This window comes from Salarias fasciatus, chromosome 23, assembly GCF_902148845.1.
Source record: "Salarias fasciatus chromosome 23, fSalaFa1.1, whole genome shotgun sequence".
Lineage (NCBI taxonomy): Eukaryota > Metazoa > Chordata > Actinopteri > Blenniiformes > Blenniidae > Salarias > Salarias fasciatus.
This window is the reverse complement of record NC_043766.1, coordinates 19,095,909-19,112,777: the sequence shown is the minus strand read 5'-3', so window position 1 is coordinate 19,112,777 and position 16,869 is coordinate 19,095,909. Positions and strand designations below refer to the sequence as shown.

The following is a 16,869-nucleotide window of genomic DNA, read 5'->3' as shown; positions in this document are numbered from 1 at the left end:
AAAATGACAGCAAGCAGCCAACATCTAATAGATTGTTTTATTTCAGATTTTAAATACATTCAGTATCAAAAAAATATATACAAGAAAAAAAAAATCAACCATCAAGTTCATATTAAGGCAGAGCTTGTAAACAGTCAGACGTCCAATCAGGTTCACCCAGATAGTAAACCCTTTGTTTGGCGTCTTATTTTTCCCTGAGGTTTTTTCTAGAGACTGGTGGGTTTTGGCCTAATCCAGTTATTTTGCTGTCAATCCATGATCAGAAAACTTTGGTCAGAAGAGGGACATGAAAAATGTTCAAAGCAGCCATTTAGATTGTTCTTTGTTAAAGAATAACTCCCCTCATTCTGGGAAGAATCTTTTGCAGGCCATACAATGGATAATAGGAAAGTACATGTTGGCGATTTATGATGTGCTCAGTGTGATCCAGCCGATGTCATGTGGCCTTGGTTCTATTATTTTGTCAGAATTTGTGTTAGTTTGAACATTTAATTGTCCTACATAACATTGTCAAACAATGGATCGCACTCCCACAATCCAGAAATAACAGAAAGATGTCCAATAAAATCCTCAACCCAGTGACAATAGACAGTTTCAGATGAATAAAGTTTTTTTCTTTTTAATAACTTCAGTGATAACCTTAACGGCATATCTACAACCACAGACACCATGCTGCAGAACCACATTCTCTTGTTGATGCTGAAAGAGAAACCCAGTCAAAGTACCATTCCTACTCTATGTTTCTACTCCACATTTTTTTCCAGCACATCTCATAAAACCATGATTGGACAGACACGATAGCAAGCTGCAGTGATACTGAGAGGCTTGTCTTTGGCCTTGCAGCAGAGCACAAGTCGGACTGCGGAGCGCCTGACAGCGTACAGCAGACCACACAACGGAAACCATGTTTGGTCTACATATTCATCAGGCCAGTATTCATTCTCCTGAATCACTCACAGTGCTGCCTGAGCTCCTTCTGAAGCTAAACATTTCACTTATTCAGGTGAGTTAAGATGGCTCAACAATGCAACTATCCAGCTCTGGAAACTGGTGCTACGGTTTGTGGGAATCTTAGACAGATATGCAGCTTCGACTTGAAAAGAAGACACGCTCGCTCCATACCTGCACAAGGGGCTTTTAAAAATGTAGCAAGACTCAGTGGTCTAGAGGTAAGAGAAGTGGACTTAGGTAAAGAACTTCACAGGTTTGAATACCACTGCATTGCCACTTCAACATCTGGGCTCCATACGGTGGCAGTCCACTGTTTCCAGCATGTTTGAATAGGAAGAGTTAAATGTAGAGAAGTAAGACCCCTGAGGCAATCATTAACTGAATTTTACCACATTCGAAACACCGTGTATTAATTTCAAGCACCGTCTGCATAGTTTGTTTTTTTCTGTTGCATTTATTGATGTATATTTTTACAGTAACTGGAATTTGTCAACAGCAGCAGGTGATCCATTCCCCGGTGCGTCCAGGTCACCCGTCATTAGTGTTTGTGACGAAGGCTGCAGGGTGGTGAGCCAAGAAGGTTAGTCTGGCCTGGACACCAGTCTTCACCCTGCAAAAAATGACTAAGGGTGGAGAAACAGTCAGCCCAGACATCACCTGGTCTACGGTAAAAATTACCTAAATATCCAGGTTAAAAAAAAAAAAAAAATCAGAACTGATTACCAGAAACATCATCGGTCAACGATCAGGGTAAATGATGGCGTAGTCAGGACTCCGCAGTGCCCGAGTCATAGTCATCACTGCAGAGGTTGATCGTTCTGTCACTGGGGTGCTCGAGAACCATCTCATCCCCACCGCCATCCTCATCTTCCTCCTCGTCATAGTAGTCGTCATATAGGAAACTGGAGCCTTCTTCTGGGATTGGCGCGCGATTGCGCAGGCAGTATTCATCCAAAGTGAGGGGAACTGTGACGCCATCTCGCTCTGCTTCAAGTTTGGTCGCCTGCACTTGCTTCCTGAGAGACGAGGAGAAGGTTAAAATAAGCTCTCAGGCGAGAGGAGCCTCGAGCTTCGTGTCTTCATGTGTGTGAAAAGAGCTGAACCAGAGTTTAAATGTCTGACCTGATAATTTCAGCATATTCATTGTCAGCGCCCTTGCTGTCCTTCCACTTGCGATACATTAGTGAGGCGTCGACGTTGGCCGGAGAATCCGTGTTGGGCTCATTCAACAGCGAGATGACACTGAGCAGGATGGTCCTTAGACAGGCAAGGAGAAAGCAGAGCAAGATTAAAACAAAGGAAAGCTTTAAAATGAGACAAGGAAAGAAGGAAAATAAGAAAATGGGATTGCAAAGAAGATAGCTAGAAAGAAAGATAGATAGAAGAAAGCTCTAAAAAGGGAAAATCAGAGTGGAGAGAAAGTAAAGTGAATGGACAAAAACGAAATACACAAATGGAGAAAGTCAGGGTCAAACAAAGCAAAGAACACAACAGTGTGCATATTTATCCACTGTTAGTTATCTTTGATTAAATATTCATATTGCACTTTTTGTGCAATAAATTGCAGCACAAAGTGCTTTAATGGGTAAAGATGGAGCTCCAACTCCAATAATAATTCACTGGAAGCACGTAATCTCATGTTTTTCCTGCTGATGATTCACCTCTCCAGGAGGCAAACAACAGATGCTGAAATCTACTGGTTTACATTAAAAACGTGATGCAAACGTGGCTAAATCTTGCCATACAAACTCTGGCGTAGACCCAATGCATTATTTCTTTTCTCCTCATAATTGCTGGTGTGACCTACCTGTGAACATGAGGCGGACTGAGTTAAAACACAAATCTCATTTTATTTCCAGCTTTCAATGAAACTACTGGAGTAATAATTACCCAAAAGTAGGAAACAAATCTGATATAAACAACTCAAACTTTTTTTAACTGCTCTTTGAAAATATGGGCTGCCTTTGTTGCACAGAGTAAATCTAGTTTAAGTTCAAAAGAGACAACAATTTGAGGGTTAATGAAACCCTCCAAGGACAGATGTCTTGAAAAGTCAATCTGTCAAGTAAATATTTTAATGAATGAGCAAGAATTATAGTCTGTCCGGGCATTTGCATTTGAACTGCAGAGATTTGGTTCACAGTAAAGAAAAAAAAAAAAAAAAAGCAGTTGCCTTGTTTTCATGCCATGATCTGAGCACCGAGGCCAAAGTGTGGAACTGTTTTTGCAATAAACAGCTGTGAGCCGACAAAAGGTCCATTACTGTGGACACAGCTATAAAACAGCTGACAATGCCTGTGGGTACATGATAAGGGAAAAGGGGAAGATGAAGAAAGGGGGGAGTCACAAGAGGATGGGCAATTCGAGAACAAGTTTAGAAAAAATGTTTTGACTGTCACGGATTTTGGGCAAAACATCAGCAGGAAAATGTCTTAGCACCTATTTTAAGGGCATCGGGACTATAGTATTAGAAAATGCATGAAATAGTTTAGCGACTATCTGCTGGTTTAACAAAACTATTTACTTTTCTAAAATGTCCAATTCGCACAAAGTCATGCATGACCTCTGCAGGTTTGTGCAAGTGCAGTGAAATTTAAAGAAAGCAGAACAGAAGTCTGGCTTTGAAAAAAAAAAAAAAAAGTGTGATTGGAAAAAAAAAAGGAAGCGTTCTGCTGAATATGAATTGACTTTTGTCCGTTCGACAGTGATACTGCTGCATGAGGACTACCTGACATTCTGTGTGGGGTTCCACCTCTCCGAGGGCAGCTCGCCGCTCTGTGAATCATTGATTGGTGGATGCAAGATAGAGATGCACACCTCCCCGCTCTGTGACACACACAGAAACACTTATAGCGGAACCACATCCACTCAACATCCATCCAGCAGTCACACATTGAGAGCTTAGTCTTCACTGCAGTCAGAATTACCTCATAGATGTTGGGGTGCCACATGCTGGTGAGGAATCGTACCGACGGTGGAGAATAGGGGTAGTCGACGGGAAACCTTATCTGGGCCTGAAGAGGGGGGGAAAAAAAAAAACATTTTAGCATTGTAGCAGGCAGTGTATTTACACTTCTGCCTGTCCAGCAGACACATCTTAACAACCGCCCTACAAACGCAGAAGACAACCTGAAACTGGCTCCATCAATCATACATTCTGAATGAAATCTCAACTAAAGAAGCCCTTTATCCGTCTTGAAGTGAGAATTTGGGTTAACACAGCTGAATTATGTCTTCAGAATAAAAAGCACACATGACAATGGTGTGACAATAATTCAACTGTGGTTAAGGAGTATTTTGTCGACATTAATTCATACTCAGCATGCAAACACTTGAGCCATCAGCTGAAGCTGTCAAAGGAAAAGGACATAAATATGGTTGATGAAGCCTTTGCAGTGTGAACAGATCTCCACAGCGGTTACTCTGACAATGTAGACTTGATTTATCTGCCTGAAAAACGTGACAAAGCCAGCAAAGAATTAAATGAAAACTATGAGGAAGGAACACATTTTCAATCAAAAGTAAAATTACACAAAAGCGTATGCACCAAATTCACAAAAGTGTGAATATAAACTGAAAATTGAATTATTCGGTGAGAGAAGTCAGAATTTGGCTTGGCTGCTCTTCACAATAAAAGCAGCTTCCATTCACGTATTCACCTCAGCCCACTCGGGAGTTTTTGAAGGAACTTGAAGGGAGGTCTTTTTAAATCACCCTAAATACCAATCAATTCTCACAAACACGATTCATACATACACTCACAGCTGGTGAGGAAAAGAGACGACTGCCTACTCCTGAAAGCTCTTTTGTAGAACCCCCCCCCCCCAACACACACACACACACACACACACACACACACACACACACACACACACACACACACACTTGAATTAGAGGCACTGATGTCAATACGAAGATCATTTATCACAGTGATTGAGAGAAACCTAGAAATAGCAGCTTTGTAAACTCATTGCAACCCTGACTGAAGTTGGCCATGGAAGAGCTAACGATGGTGTAACATAACACGAGCTGGAGGAAAGGGAGAAATTGATGTTTGCAGTGCATTCAGCTGCACAGTGCATGGATTTTGGTGGAGCACCAGTGGCATTAGGTTGGGGGGGGACATAAATACGCTGTGTTTGTCCTCTGAAGCTGTCACTAAATCTAAAGGCAGACAATCCACCACTCACTCACACCCGTGCTCTGTTATACGCTCTCACAACTGAAACCACACCCAAATTCACTGTGTAAATCCTATAAGTAAAGGACCCCGCCCTGCTGCTGAAGTGTGTGCGCAAGAGTGTGTGCGGTGATTGGAGGGGGGGTTCAAATATGCGTGCTCTTGTGTTGATCACTCTGTTTGACCCTGACTGTACAGATTCTACACATGCACATCACTCACAGTGTGAAATCTCCGGCTCCCCAAAGAAGAGATCATGAAAAAATAAAAGTCAAGTCACCTTTTCACTCAGTGACACAGTGCATTAAGTGCAAGAACACAATAAAACAAAGACTTGGCCTACTGTAGTTTTGGCATTTGAAGCATTGGTTTGTGAGGTCTCCGACCGAATAAAGCATCCTTTATAAACCTCACAAATTCAACATGCACAATATCCACACACAAAGTGAGTCACTGTTTTAACACTCCTGAATCAAGTCAGCTCAGCCCCTCCGCTTCATCCATGTTCCAAGAGGACAGCTGGAAACAGGACCAACGGGCCCCTCCCACAGGACAGAGCCTGGAGAGAAACTTTGTCAAAGTAGAACAAAACTAAGAAATGTCCCAGCAGCACTGACTGGAAATAACACCTGGAGGTAAGTGGTCGGCTAATTCTGATAACTTGCGGTGTTTACTCAGGCACTACGGATCCAGGATAGTTATCTAATCTAGTTTGAATGACATTTCAATATGTCTCAGTTCACTGTGTGCCTCCAGCCGGAATGTGTGACCCTCTGAAAGCAACACCGAAGTGAGACAAATGCCTGACTTAGCCAAGCTTCACCTGACGTCAGTAACAGTCCAGTTTCCCGTGGACGCCCAGATGTGTGGTGGGTCACGGCTTTTTGTTTGGGTAACATGGTAAAAATAGGGAATATGGCAAACTGGTTAGGTGGAAACCAAGAAAAAACAATCAGCCACAGCCATGCAGTGGATTTCACAGCCAGACGGAGCTTTCCTGGCCCAACAAAGGAATCCTGTGCACAGCACCCACACAGACACACCAAACACTGCCTGCAGAAGCACGACCAGGGCCACATGTTCACCCACTTGAAAAAAGCTAAAGGTAAAGCTAAGAGCTACCTCAAAAGCAGGAAGTACAACTCACTGTGAGGTTTGAAAGAGATAACTCTAAACATGAAAAGACAATGCTTTGCTCAGCAAATGCAGCCAAAAACAAAAGTCAATTAGAAAGGGTACAGGGTAAATGTGAGTTAATTTGTGAGGTCAAACCACTTTCAAGTCAAATCTTTTTGGAATCTGAACCAACTCAGCAGGGAAAGTGTCAATTATCAGCAGGTGACATTCTACAGTGAAATTTGAACATTCATAGTGAATAACATCCCAACACACTATCAATAGATAGCTTCCACACATTTTGGAAGCATCTCTCTTCTTTGCTACCCAACTGCATGAGCGGAGTTAATCTGAAAAACTGGCTTTAGACCGGCAGTGTCATATACCCAATTTGACAGCAGGAGCTTTTCTTCTTTACAGGCACCTGGGAGCAATTCAAGTCTAAAAAACATAGTATATTATCAAGGCTAAAATGCTCCCAACTCAATCCGAAACGAGCAAGGCGTGGGGTGGGCCTTACTGTGGCGCAGCACAGAGGATCAGAGGGGCCACAGCAGCAGGAGCCCCTGAGTGCTCCTACTTTCAGGAAGTGTCTACCAGCGAGTTAAAAAAAAAAATCATAAGCAACATGAGAATGATGGCTGAATGGTAGCAGTCCATTTAGCAGCTTACAGAACAACTTACTTTGCAGCTTTTAAAACCAGCCAAGACAAACTAGTGTGTGACGGAGTCACTCCGACGGTGGCCACGGCACAGCGACAGTGTTCTGTCAAAATGTGCCCGCCCCTCGAAATGTGCCTCCAATATGTCATCCGATGTGAAGGTGCATAGTACGGTGCTTAACGCTAGCTTAACGTCACGGCACAGTACTAGACCAACGCACATGTCAAACTTCTTAATGATATAAGTAGATTTCTAGCATTTCTTTCAAGAACATATATGTTTAATCAGTCTTTATTAGCAGTAAAAAGGTATAAAATATTGACATATTACTCTCCCAGCCAGGGGGCGTGGTTTTGGCTCGCTATGGAGTAGACGTGTGCACGGGAGCTCCGCACCAGCCTTAAGAATTGCACCCTTTTTCAAGGAGACACTGAAGATTTTTTCGCTGCCCATTCGGACTTTTATTGTCAAGATCATCGTGTAGATGCCGCCCAAGAAGTCGAAAGCTACAGGTAGCTCTAGAAGACCCGAGCAAGCTGCCGCAGAAGACCTCGAGTTAGCCCCGAGTGCTACTGAAGAAGCTAGACTAGCTAACAAGCTAACTGCGGCTAACCTGGATACAGGTGTGAACCCGTCGTCTGCTGATATCATGCAGGCGATCGGCTGTGGCTGTGGACAACAAATCTGGTGAAATCTCAACGAAGATTTCCGCCGTGCAGACCACACTAACCACAATGTCCGGGAAGATACATGACATCGAGGAGGCCGTCAACGAACACGACATCCATATAGCAGAGTTGGAGTCTCTCTGCCCCTCACTACAACAGGGACAGCGCCAGAATCACACGAAACTGGGCCAACTTGAAGCTCATTCCAGCTTCGCCAGAACATCACAATTATCGGCATTAAAGAAGGGGCAGAACAGGGGAAAGAGCTTATTCCCAATCTTATGGGGGAGGAACACTTCACTGGTAAGCTCGTTGTGGACAGGGCGCACCACGCTTTGGGCCCCAAACCAGCTGATGGGGGCAAATCGAGGCCATCTGTCGTTCGCCTACACTATTACCAAATGCGGGAGGGTATCCTGAGGCTTGCAGTGAAAAAGGGACAACTTCACTACAATGGAGCAAGCGTGTTCATTTTTCCTGATCTGACTCCAGACGTGATTGCACAGCGTAAGGGGTTCGACAACGTCCGGAAGCGATGCAGAGAGGCCAGTCTGCGCTATGGTTTCTACTACCCTGCTCGATTTGTGGTGACTCTGGATGAGGAAAAGCATGTCTTCGAAAAGCCTGAGATGGTGATGAGGCTCCTCGATGAGAAGTTGAATGGACAAAATCACAACTGAATAGTGCGGCCGAAGTGGGTGCAACTTACTTTTTGATATTATGGACAATTTTCAAGTGGACCCTAATGAATACTAGGCTGTATATGTTGAATTGTTGGGAGATTCATTAATACTTGGTGGCAGCTTCTACTCAAATTGTAAGTGTACATATGATACTGCTGCTGATTTGTGGGTGAGTTATATTTTGTATTTTTTTAACTATTATTATTATTATTAGTAGTAGTAGTAGTAGTAGTAGTAGTAGTAGTAGTAGTAGTAGTAGTAGTAGTAGTACTATTATTACTATTATCATTATTATTATTATTATTTCCTTATCTTTGAATTTGCTGGTGTGGAGTAGAGTGATGGGGTTTAAGGGCCAGTGGCTATTACATTGCTCTCTTTCGTTCGGAAGGGTCAGAGCTGGGCTTCAGTTGGGGAGGCTGCTCTTTTTTTTTTTCTTCTTCTTCTTGTTTTGTCCTGTTTTTGTGGGGGTGTGTCCGTACGTGGGTGCATGTGTATTTTTTTCTTCTTTTTTTTTTGTGGTTATTCTGTTGTGCTTTCTTATGCATTTTTTTCCTTTGTGGGTGTGTGCAGAATGTTTGGTGGGGCAGTCAATTAAGTTTTTTCAGTCTTGATGTCTAAAGCAATCAATTCTATTATGAGAATTGTTACTTGGAATGTGAAAGGTGTTGGAAATCCTGTCAAAAGGGCAAAAGTTCTTGCATATTTAAAAAAGCTGCAGCCTGATGTAATTTGTTTACAGGCGACTCATGCCAAGCGTTGTTTTCAGTGAGTGCTACGTGCTAACTGGTTGGGTCAAGCATATAATGCTAATTTCGGTTCCAAAGCTAGAGGGGTGTCAATTTTATTCAGAAAAAACATTCCCTTCTGTCAAAGTATGGTTACAGCAGACCCAGAGGGCAGGTTTTTGCTTCCAACTGGTCAATTAAATTCTATTCCAGTAACATTTGTAAATATATATGGCCCAAATTTTGATTCCCCAGAGTTTTTTTCTAAAGATTCTCAAAATGATACCAAACTGTTCCAATTTTATAATTGTAGGGGACATGAATCTAATATTGGACACTCAACTGGACAAAAGCTCAACAGCTCTCAGCTCTCAGCAGTCAAAGTCTAGTCAAATTGTAAAAGGGGCGCTAAGAAATATGAACCTTGTCGATGCGTGGCGACTGCTGTATCCCGCAGGCAGAGCCTATTCTTTCTTTTCTCCTGTTCATGGTACATACTCTCGCATCGACTATGTGCTCTTAGACTCAAATCTTACCCCTGTCTTTAAAAGATGGAACTTACCATCCTATTTTGGTTTCTGACCATAGCCCAGTATCTATTGACCTTGACATGGCCCTGGCTAATGCAGGAAGAAGAAGTTGGCGTTGTGATCTGACTTTATTAAAAGATTATTATTTTATTATTTATTAAAAATTTGAGGATCATATCTCAACTTATATAAAAGACAATGATATGGGGGATGTAAATGATACAATCTTGTGGGAAGGTTTGAAAGTGGAAATTCGTGGTCATGTTATTTCGTTTAATGCAGCAACGCGAAAATCTGAAGATGCAGCACTTTGTGACCTAGAGTCAAAATTGCAACATTTAGAACATGCCAACCAAGCAACCCCATCAATAGATTTATTTGGCAAAATTACAAAGTTGAGGTGTGAATATAACACCTTACTTCACAGGAAAGTTTGTCTGCAGATTGCTCAGTGTAAACATAATTTTTTTGAATTTGGAGAAAAGCCCCACAAGTTGCTTGCCTGAATACTAAGAAAAACACAGGGCTCACAAACAATCCTGTCGGTTAAAGAGAAGAATGGAAACAATATTAGGGATCCAATAGGCATTAATAAGTGCTTTGAAGATTTTTACTTTGATTTATATAGTTCGAAGTGCTCAACAGAACTGCTAATAATGAAAGACTTTCTGGAGAAATGCAAACTTCCCAAGTTAGATAATTTTGCAGTAAAAGATTTGGATGCTGATATCACATTGAATGAGATAAAGGAAGCTATTGGTCAGCTTCCTAATAATAAAGCCCCTGGACCAGATGGTTTAGGGGCTGAATTTTATAAAGCATATTCGACGTTATTAGCTCCTCTCATTTTCCGTATGTTTCAGCATGTTAAACTGTCTGGCTCATTACCAAGTTCTTTCTATCATGGCATCATTTCATTGATTCTAAAAAAGGATCGGGACCCCTTATCTGTATCATCATATCGGCCTATCACTCTTCTATCGGTTGAGACCAAAATTTTGACTAAAGTATTATCAAACCGCCTTAAAGATCATATAGCAAATCCATTCAGACCAGACTGGTTTTATTCCCAAACGTCTTATTTTTTTCAATTTGCGTAGACATTTTAATTTAATCTATAGTCAGAAAAGGTACTCAGATGATTCAGTAGTCATTGCTTTAGATGCAGAGAAAGCCTTTGACCAAGTTGAGCGGCCATATATGTTTTCTGTATTGACTAAGTTTGGCTTTGGTGATTCTTAACTGGATTAGAATATTGTATAAGGAACCTACAGCTTCGGTAACTAACAATAATCTCTCGGCACCTTTTCGTTATATCGTGGGACACGTCAGGGAGACCCAATTTCTCAGTTTATTTTTGCTTTGATGCTCGAGCCCCTTGCAAACCATATACGTATGGATCCACAAATATTGCCTATAATACATGAAAATCACTCGCATAAATTTTCAGCTTACGCAGATGACGTAGTCCTATTTATGAAAGAACCAAGACGTTCCCTTGACCCGTTACTAAAATTGATTAACAAGTTTGGTCAGTTCTCTGGCTATAAGATAAACTGGACTAAAAGTGAACTCATGCCCCTTTCAGACAACGTAGACTTGGAGTACTTGAGCAAAACACCATTTAGAGTTGTTAAAGAAACATCTGAGTGCCTCGGTATCACAGTAATTTGAAAACTGTCACAGCTGCTAAAGTTAAATTGAGATAAGAAGATGAGCCAGCTACAGAAAAACATTGAATTTTGGGACACTCTGCCCATCTCTATGGTTGGGCGTGTTAATGCAATTAAGATGATCGTGCTGCAAGATTTTTGTATGTTTTTCAGTCAATTCCGGTGTGCATTCCACAGTCATATTTCCAAAGATTAGAATCAACTTTGTTGTCATTGCTAAATTGTCGCTTGAAAGTGCCGGTCCTGCACCAGAATTTTTTTGGGGAGAATTTGAGATGATGTGACGTAATGCGCGCTCCCGCTGGCCTGATTTCTTAGGTTTCGTTTTGTCCGCCATTACTCCGCCAGATGCTTAACTGAGCAGTATTGAGGATGGATCTTCCAGAAAGTAAGAAAAGACCGACTTCTAGCACTGCCACAGCTCCAGCACAGACCCCACCAGGCAAAAGAAACTTAGATTTTACTCCAGTGCTACTTAAAGAGCGAGGAAGGACTATGAGGCGCCGTACAAGACATAATTCATTCTGGCCCTCTCACACACATACATTCTCCTTGCACATACACATATATTCTCCTTTCACATACATATATTCTCATGCTTACACACATATTCTTCTTGCACATACATATATTCTCATGCTTACACAAACATATATTCTCCTTGGACACACATATATTGTCACTCTTACACACACATATATTCTCCTTACGAACAGTGATAAGAATCTGATAATTCTAGATGAATTTGTGATTTGCGTTTTGAGCCTCTTGGGCTTCCGTAGATACTTGTTGTGTGTTATATTAGTATTTTTTTATTGTCCGTAATTTTCTGATCGAGGAATATATATTCCAGTTATTATTGAAATAATTAGTTTGTGCTTGTATTGATTAAGTGAAATGTTCAGTTTAATTTGTTTCAGTAAGTTCTGTGACTGTTATGCTAACTAAAAAAAAAAAAAAGTTCACTGATCTGAACAAGACCTGCCTGCTTGAATTTCTCAGCCAATCACAGTGCACTTCCTTTTCCACTATACTCACTCGCACACACACACATTCTTCTCTTACATATATATGGGGCGACAGTGTCTTATAACCGGAATGTTGGCGGTTCGATCCCCGCTCCCGCAGGCATAAAACTGTTGTTGTGTCCTTGGGCAAGACACTTCACCCACCTTGCCTAAGTATGAAAGTTGTGAGAGTGAATGGTTGGTTGTGGTCGAAGGGGCCAATGGCGTAGATTGGCAGCATCGCTTCCGTCAGTCTGCCCCAGGGCAGCTGTGGCTACAGTAGTAGCTTACCACCACCCAGTACGGAGAGAATGAATAATGCAATGTAAAGCATCTTTGAGTGTCCAGAAAAGCGCTATATAAAACCAATGCATTATTATATTTTCTTTGTACATATGCATATATGCCTACTTATTTAGGAGAATGTATTCTTGTGACAGAAGAATATGTGTGTGTGGAAGCTTGACAATATATGTATGTGCAAGGAGAATATGTGTGTAAGCGTGACAATACATGTGTGTGCAAGGAGAATATGTGTGTAAGTGTGACAATATGTGCAAGGAGAATATATGTATGTGAAAGGAGAATATGTGTGTGTACAAGCGTGACAATATATGTATGTGTAAGTAGAATATATGTATGCGAGAGGGCCAGAATGAATTATGTCCTCATAAAGGACTTCCCCTGTTCCGTGCACGTACATGGACGCAAGCCACAGACACGAGTGTTTCACTAAGCTGCAGTTACGCCCAAGGCCTGCAGGGGCCGTTGTTTCGCATAAAACGTGCAAACTCCTTAATGCACCTTTAAGTAACTTACATAAAGGAGAACCAACAGCATTACATCTCATCTTTAAAAAAATAACCTTCCACTAAAACAATTCATGCAAAGTGGTTGATTCTACAACATCAATATTTATTATTATTATAACAAACCAGAGAATCAAAGTTCACTTCAGAGCTCATCATAGGCGCAGGTGTCAGAAGTGATGATTGGCTGCCTTTGAGGAAAATGAGAAGGAAAAAGAAGACAAGCGGTTAATTTGCACTGATTGATTTAATTAGCTATGGGGGGGGGGGGGGGGGGGGGGGGGTTACCAATAAAATTATTAAGCGTGGTCATGCTCTGCAGAAATCTGCAATTTATGCACAGACAAAGCGATTGGGGAAAAAGTTCCGGTGTCCAGGAGACTGAGAGGACTAAAGTGAATAATCTGAGCCTGACTGGAGTTGATTTAAAGTTGTAGAAAAGTAGCACTGAGCGTCAATGTCAGGTTAGCGGACAATCAGACGAGTTGCTGATGGTAATGAGCCGCAGTTGCGGCTCGCGCTCAGACCACCTGAGCGCTTCAGGTCAACTCGAAGCTGTTTGCAGGACTAAAGTGGGAACAACCGCGCCACCATTAGCTCACATTAGCCGCTCACCTTAAAGTAGCCCCCCTGGTAGTGCGTGTCTGGGGGTCCGAATATCGCCACCTCCCAGCTGTACATGTCTGACTCGTCCACCAAAGTTATCCTGAAGCCTTCCACGGGCTCGTCCTGGAGGTTCTTCAGCTCTTGCTTGAGAGTCACCCTCGAACTGGCGGGATAAAACACGCGCTGAGCCATGATCCACCTCGGCTGGGGGCAAACAGACGAGACACAGCACAAGGGGGCAAAACCAGCGCCGGGACGGAGGCGTCCGCACAGAATCGTCTGTCCGCTGTTGACGCTTTGAAGAGCAGCGGAGTGCCCATCCGGAGGTGGGCGTGAGCAGCACTTCCGGTCACAGCTTCACAATAAATGAATTTTTCAAAACAAGATTCGCATGTGAAACGACAACTTTGTCATTAAACAGCTGGTATTCATAGCCACAAATATCAAATGTTACTTTTCATCTTGAGAAAGTTTAAAGTTTATTTGCAATTCCCTCATACAAGTGTCAATAAATCAATGTATTTGTTTTCCATTTTATTTAAAATCAAAAATGCCAATTTCCTCAAAAACCCACATTACCTCAAATCGAAAAATCTTTTTTTTCTGAATTATCCACAAATTATCTAATGTTTTGATTTTTTTTAATGGAGAACATTCTGTAATTTCTGAAATTATTATTGAAATGTAAAAAGTTTTTTTTTTTGTTTGTTTTTTTTTAATAATGATCTTATTATTTCACCATATATAACTTGGGAGGTGGTCTCTGGGTCCAGGTGTCTGGTTGTGCACCTGGCCTGCTGGACTTGGGAGCTCAGTGATGAGCAGTTCCTCCAGGTGTGCGGTGGAGACGGTCCCCCGCTCCTGGATCAGGGTGTGGTCTAACAGCTGCTCTGCTGGGGAGAGGAACGCTCTGCAGAGGGTGCTGAAGGCTGCCAGGCGGATGGGGAGCAGTCTACCCTCCACCACAGACATTTACACCAGTAGATGCAGGAAGTGGGCACTCTGCGTCTTGTAGAACTGTACCCACACTCACTGTTTGCCCCCCTCCCCTCAGGCAGGAGGCTGCGGAGCATCAAGAGCAGGACCACCAGGCTGAGGGGCAGTGGTGATGCCCAACAGCTCTGCAGCAACCAATAACCAATAACCTGCCTGTAACTAAACTGACATCACACACCTATTTATTTGTTCATTACTGAAAAAGGTTTTTTTTTATTGTACCTATTACGTTTTACCTTTCTATTCCATTTTATTGCTTATCTTATTCTAGTTCATTCTTTACATATTTCATACATACTTATATCAAAGAACTGGATGGAGCCGGTGGAACTGTAAAAGTGTCGGACTCCAGTGCATGCATGGTGTACTGGTATGACAGTCAAGAATCCTTGAATAAAGTCTGCTTTATTTACATTCAATTTTTTAAATTAATTTTATAGTTTTCTTCATAAACTCACTGTTACCAAGATCACGTTTGCTTTTTTTTTTGGAAGGAAAAAAAAACTCATTTCCCAAATAATGTACATATCTCAATACAACATGCAGCATTTCACAAAATTTTTTGCATTTTTTTCAGTGTCTGAAGGAAATTTTCAGAAGACTTCAATTTTGTGACATATCAAGATATCTTTAAAATTGCAGGCTTATTGAGCTAATTGATTAAAAAAATCTGAATACCAAAACCTTAAACACATGAGATTACTTTCTTGTTCATCTAATTACCAGGACCATATTTGTAGTGATTTTTTTCATTTAATTTCTTTTTATATTTGTCTGTTTTGCTAAAATCTGACTTTTGCAACCGAACACATTTTCCCTGTCCTCACATATCTAAAAGTCATGGAAAACTTCTCTGAAGTGCTAACCCTAATGCTGAATATTTTTTTTTAATTTATTGTCTCTTCTCCTCCTGCCTGATAGTTCCATCTCCACCATGCTTTGTTAAATACTCACAAAAAGTGAAATTTCACAATGAACCTAAAATGGACTATAATCTTAACAGGTGAACATTATGTGAACTTCCTTAAAATGTTGAAAGCACATGTCCAAGAGTTCAGTGTTTCAGTACTTTTTGTGTGAGAAGTGCATATTCCCTCAGAAAAAAGCATCTCACCATGGCCTTGTTGGCTTTGTTTTTTTAAATAAATACTACTCAGCATTTGCTTGAATTCGTTTATTTTTAATCACTGCATGATCATCATAGAATTTGGAGGAATTGTTTTACTTTTAGATCAGAAACAATCAGACTCACTAAGCTCGTAAGAAAAACCTTTGTTTCTTCAGAAGAAAATATTTGTGGAGAACCATTAGAGGTTTGAACAATGCTTGTTTTGTATTATAATGCAGCTTTGACGTTCACTGGCTGCTGTGTTGTTGTCAAACAAACAAAGGCTATTCAATGACCTTTGGGTACAAACAATATAGTTACATATATGAAACTCAAAATCTGCAGGCTGGTTGACTGAACTTTTTTCATTTCTGTGTCAGTAAGGAGGAGAGTTGATCAATCCTGCTGCAGAACAAAGCTTTCTGGGCGTTGAAGTTCACACAGCACACTGCATCACCAAAATAACAGTCTGCCTGAGCACAGGTTCAGCCCTGCATCAGTGTTCATCAATTAAATGTGACACACAAAGTGAAAGACCACAGCTTACGTATTCTTACAACCTTTATTTTATTTAATTTTTTTCTCATTTAGGTGGACTTTCTGTAGAGGGAATGTAGATAGTTTATGTTGTCCCCTTTAAAACATGACATTGTACATCTTGATAGTTGAATATGGAGAAATAAAAAGACAGGACCTTTAAAAAGCTGTCATATGAGAGTATATTTCAACATCACAAGCCAAACATGGTAAAATAACTCACTACAACTGAAACCAACAGGTATTTAAGACAGAGTGGGTTGCCTCTCAGTACACTGTTTCAGGTGACCTGTACTATTTCACTCATTCTGAGCCCCACGCCCACATTGTCCTGACACCTAACAGAACCCCCTTCCTTCCTGTGTTTAATAATTTAAAACATTCAGTGATCTCACTTATTGTAATTATCTGAACGTAAAAGAGATAAAAACACAACACTGACAAAATCAAAGAATGGCCAAGTAAACTTCATTTGAGGGGGAAAAAAAAAGGAACATGGAATGACAAGTTTTAGTTTGTGAAAACATGTCCATCAAACAAAAAAGGAAATGAAGAGTGTACATTCCTAATCATGCAATATACAAACTTTATTCTAATATTGTGCACAGGATGAT

At 41.2% G+C, this 16,869-nt stretch overlaps 1 protein-coding gene across 1 annotated transcript; it reads right to left on the bottom strand.

The window, feature by feature from the left end:
• Nucleotides 1–129: 129 nt before the first annotated feature.
• Nucleotides 130–13,861, bottom strand: LOC115381671 (ubiquitin-conjugating enzyme E2 R1-like). The gene is made up of 6 exons (XM_030083193.1): nt 13,624–13,861; nt 3,879–3,965; nt 3,680–3,777; nt 2,074–2,208; nt 1,675–1,967; nt 130–1,574 (listed from the first exon to the last, which is right to left on the bottom strand). Exons 1-5 carry the CDS (start codon nt 13,804–13,806, stop codon nt 1,718–1,720), a joined length of 753 nt encoding a protein of 250 aa, XP_029939053.1. The 5' UTR covers nt 13,807–13,861; the 3' UTR covers nt 130–1,574; nt 1,675–1,717.
• Between the last annotated feature and the right edge of the window lie 3,008 nt (nt 13,862–16,869).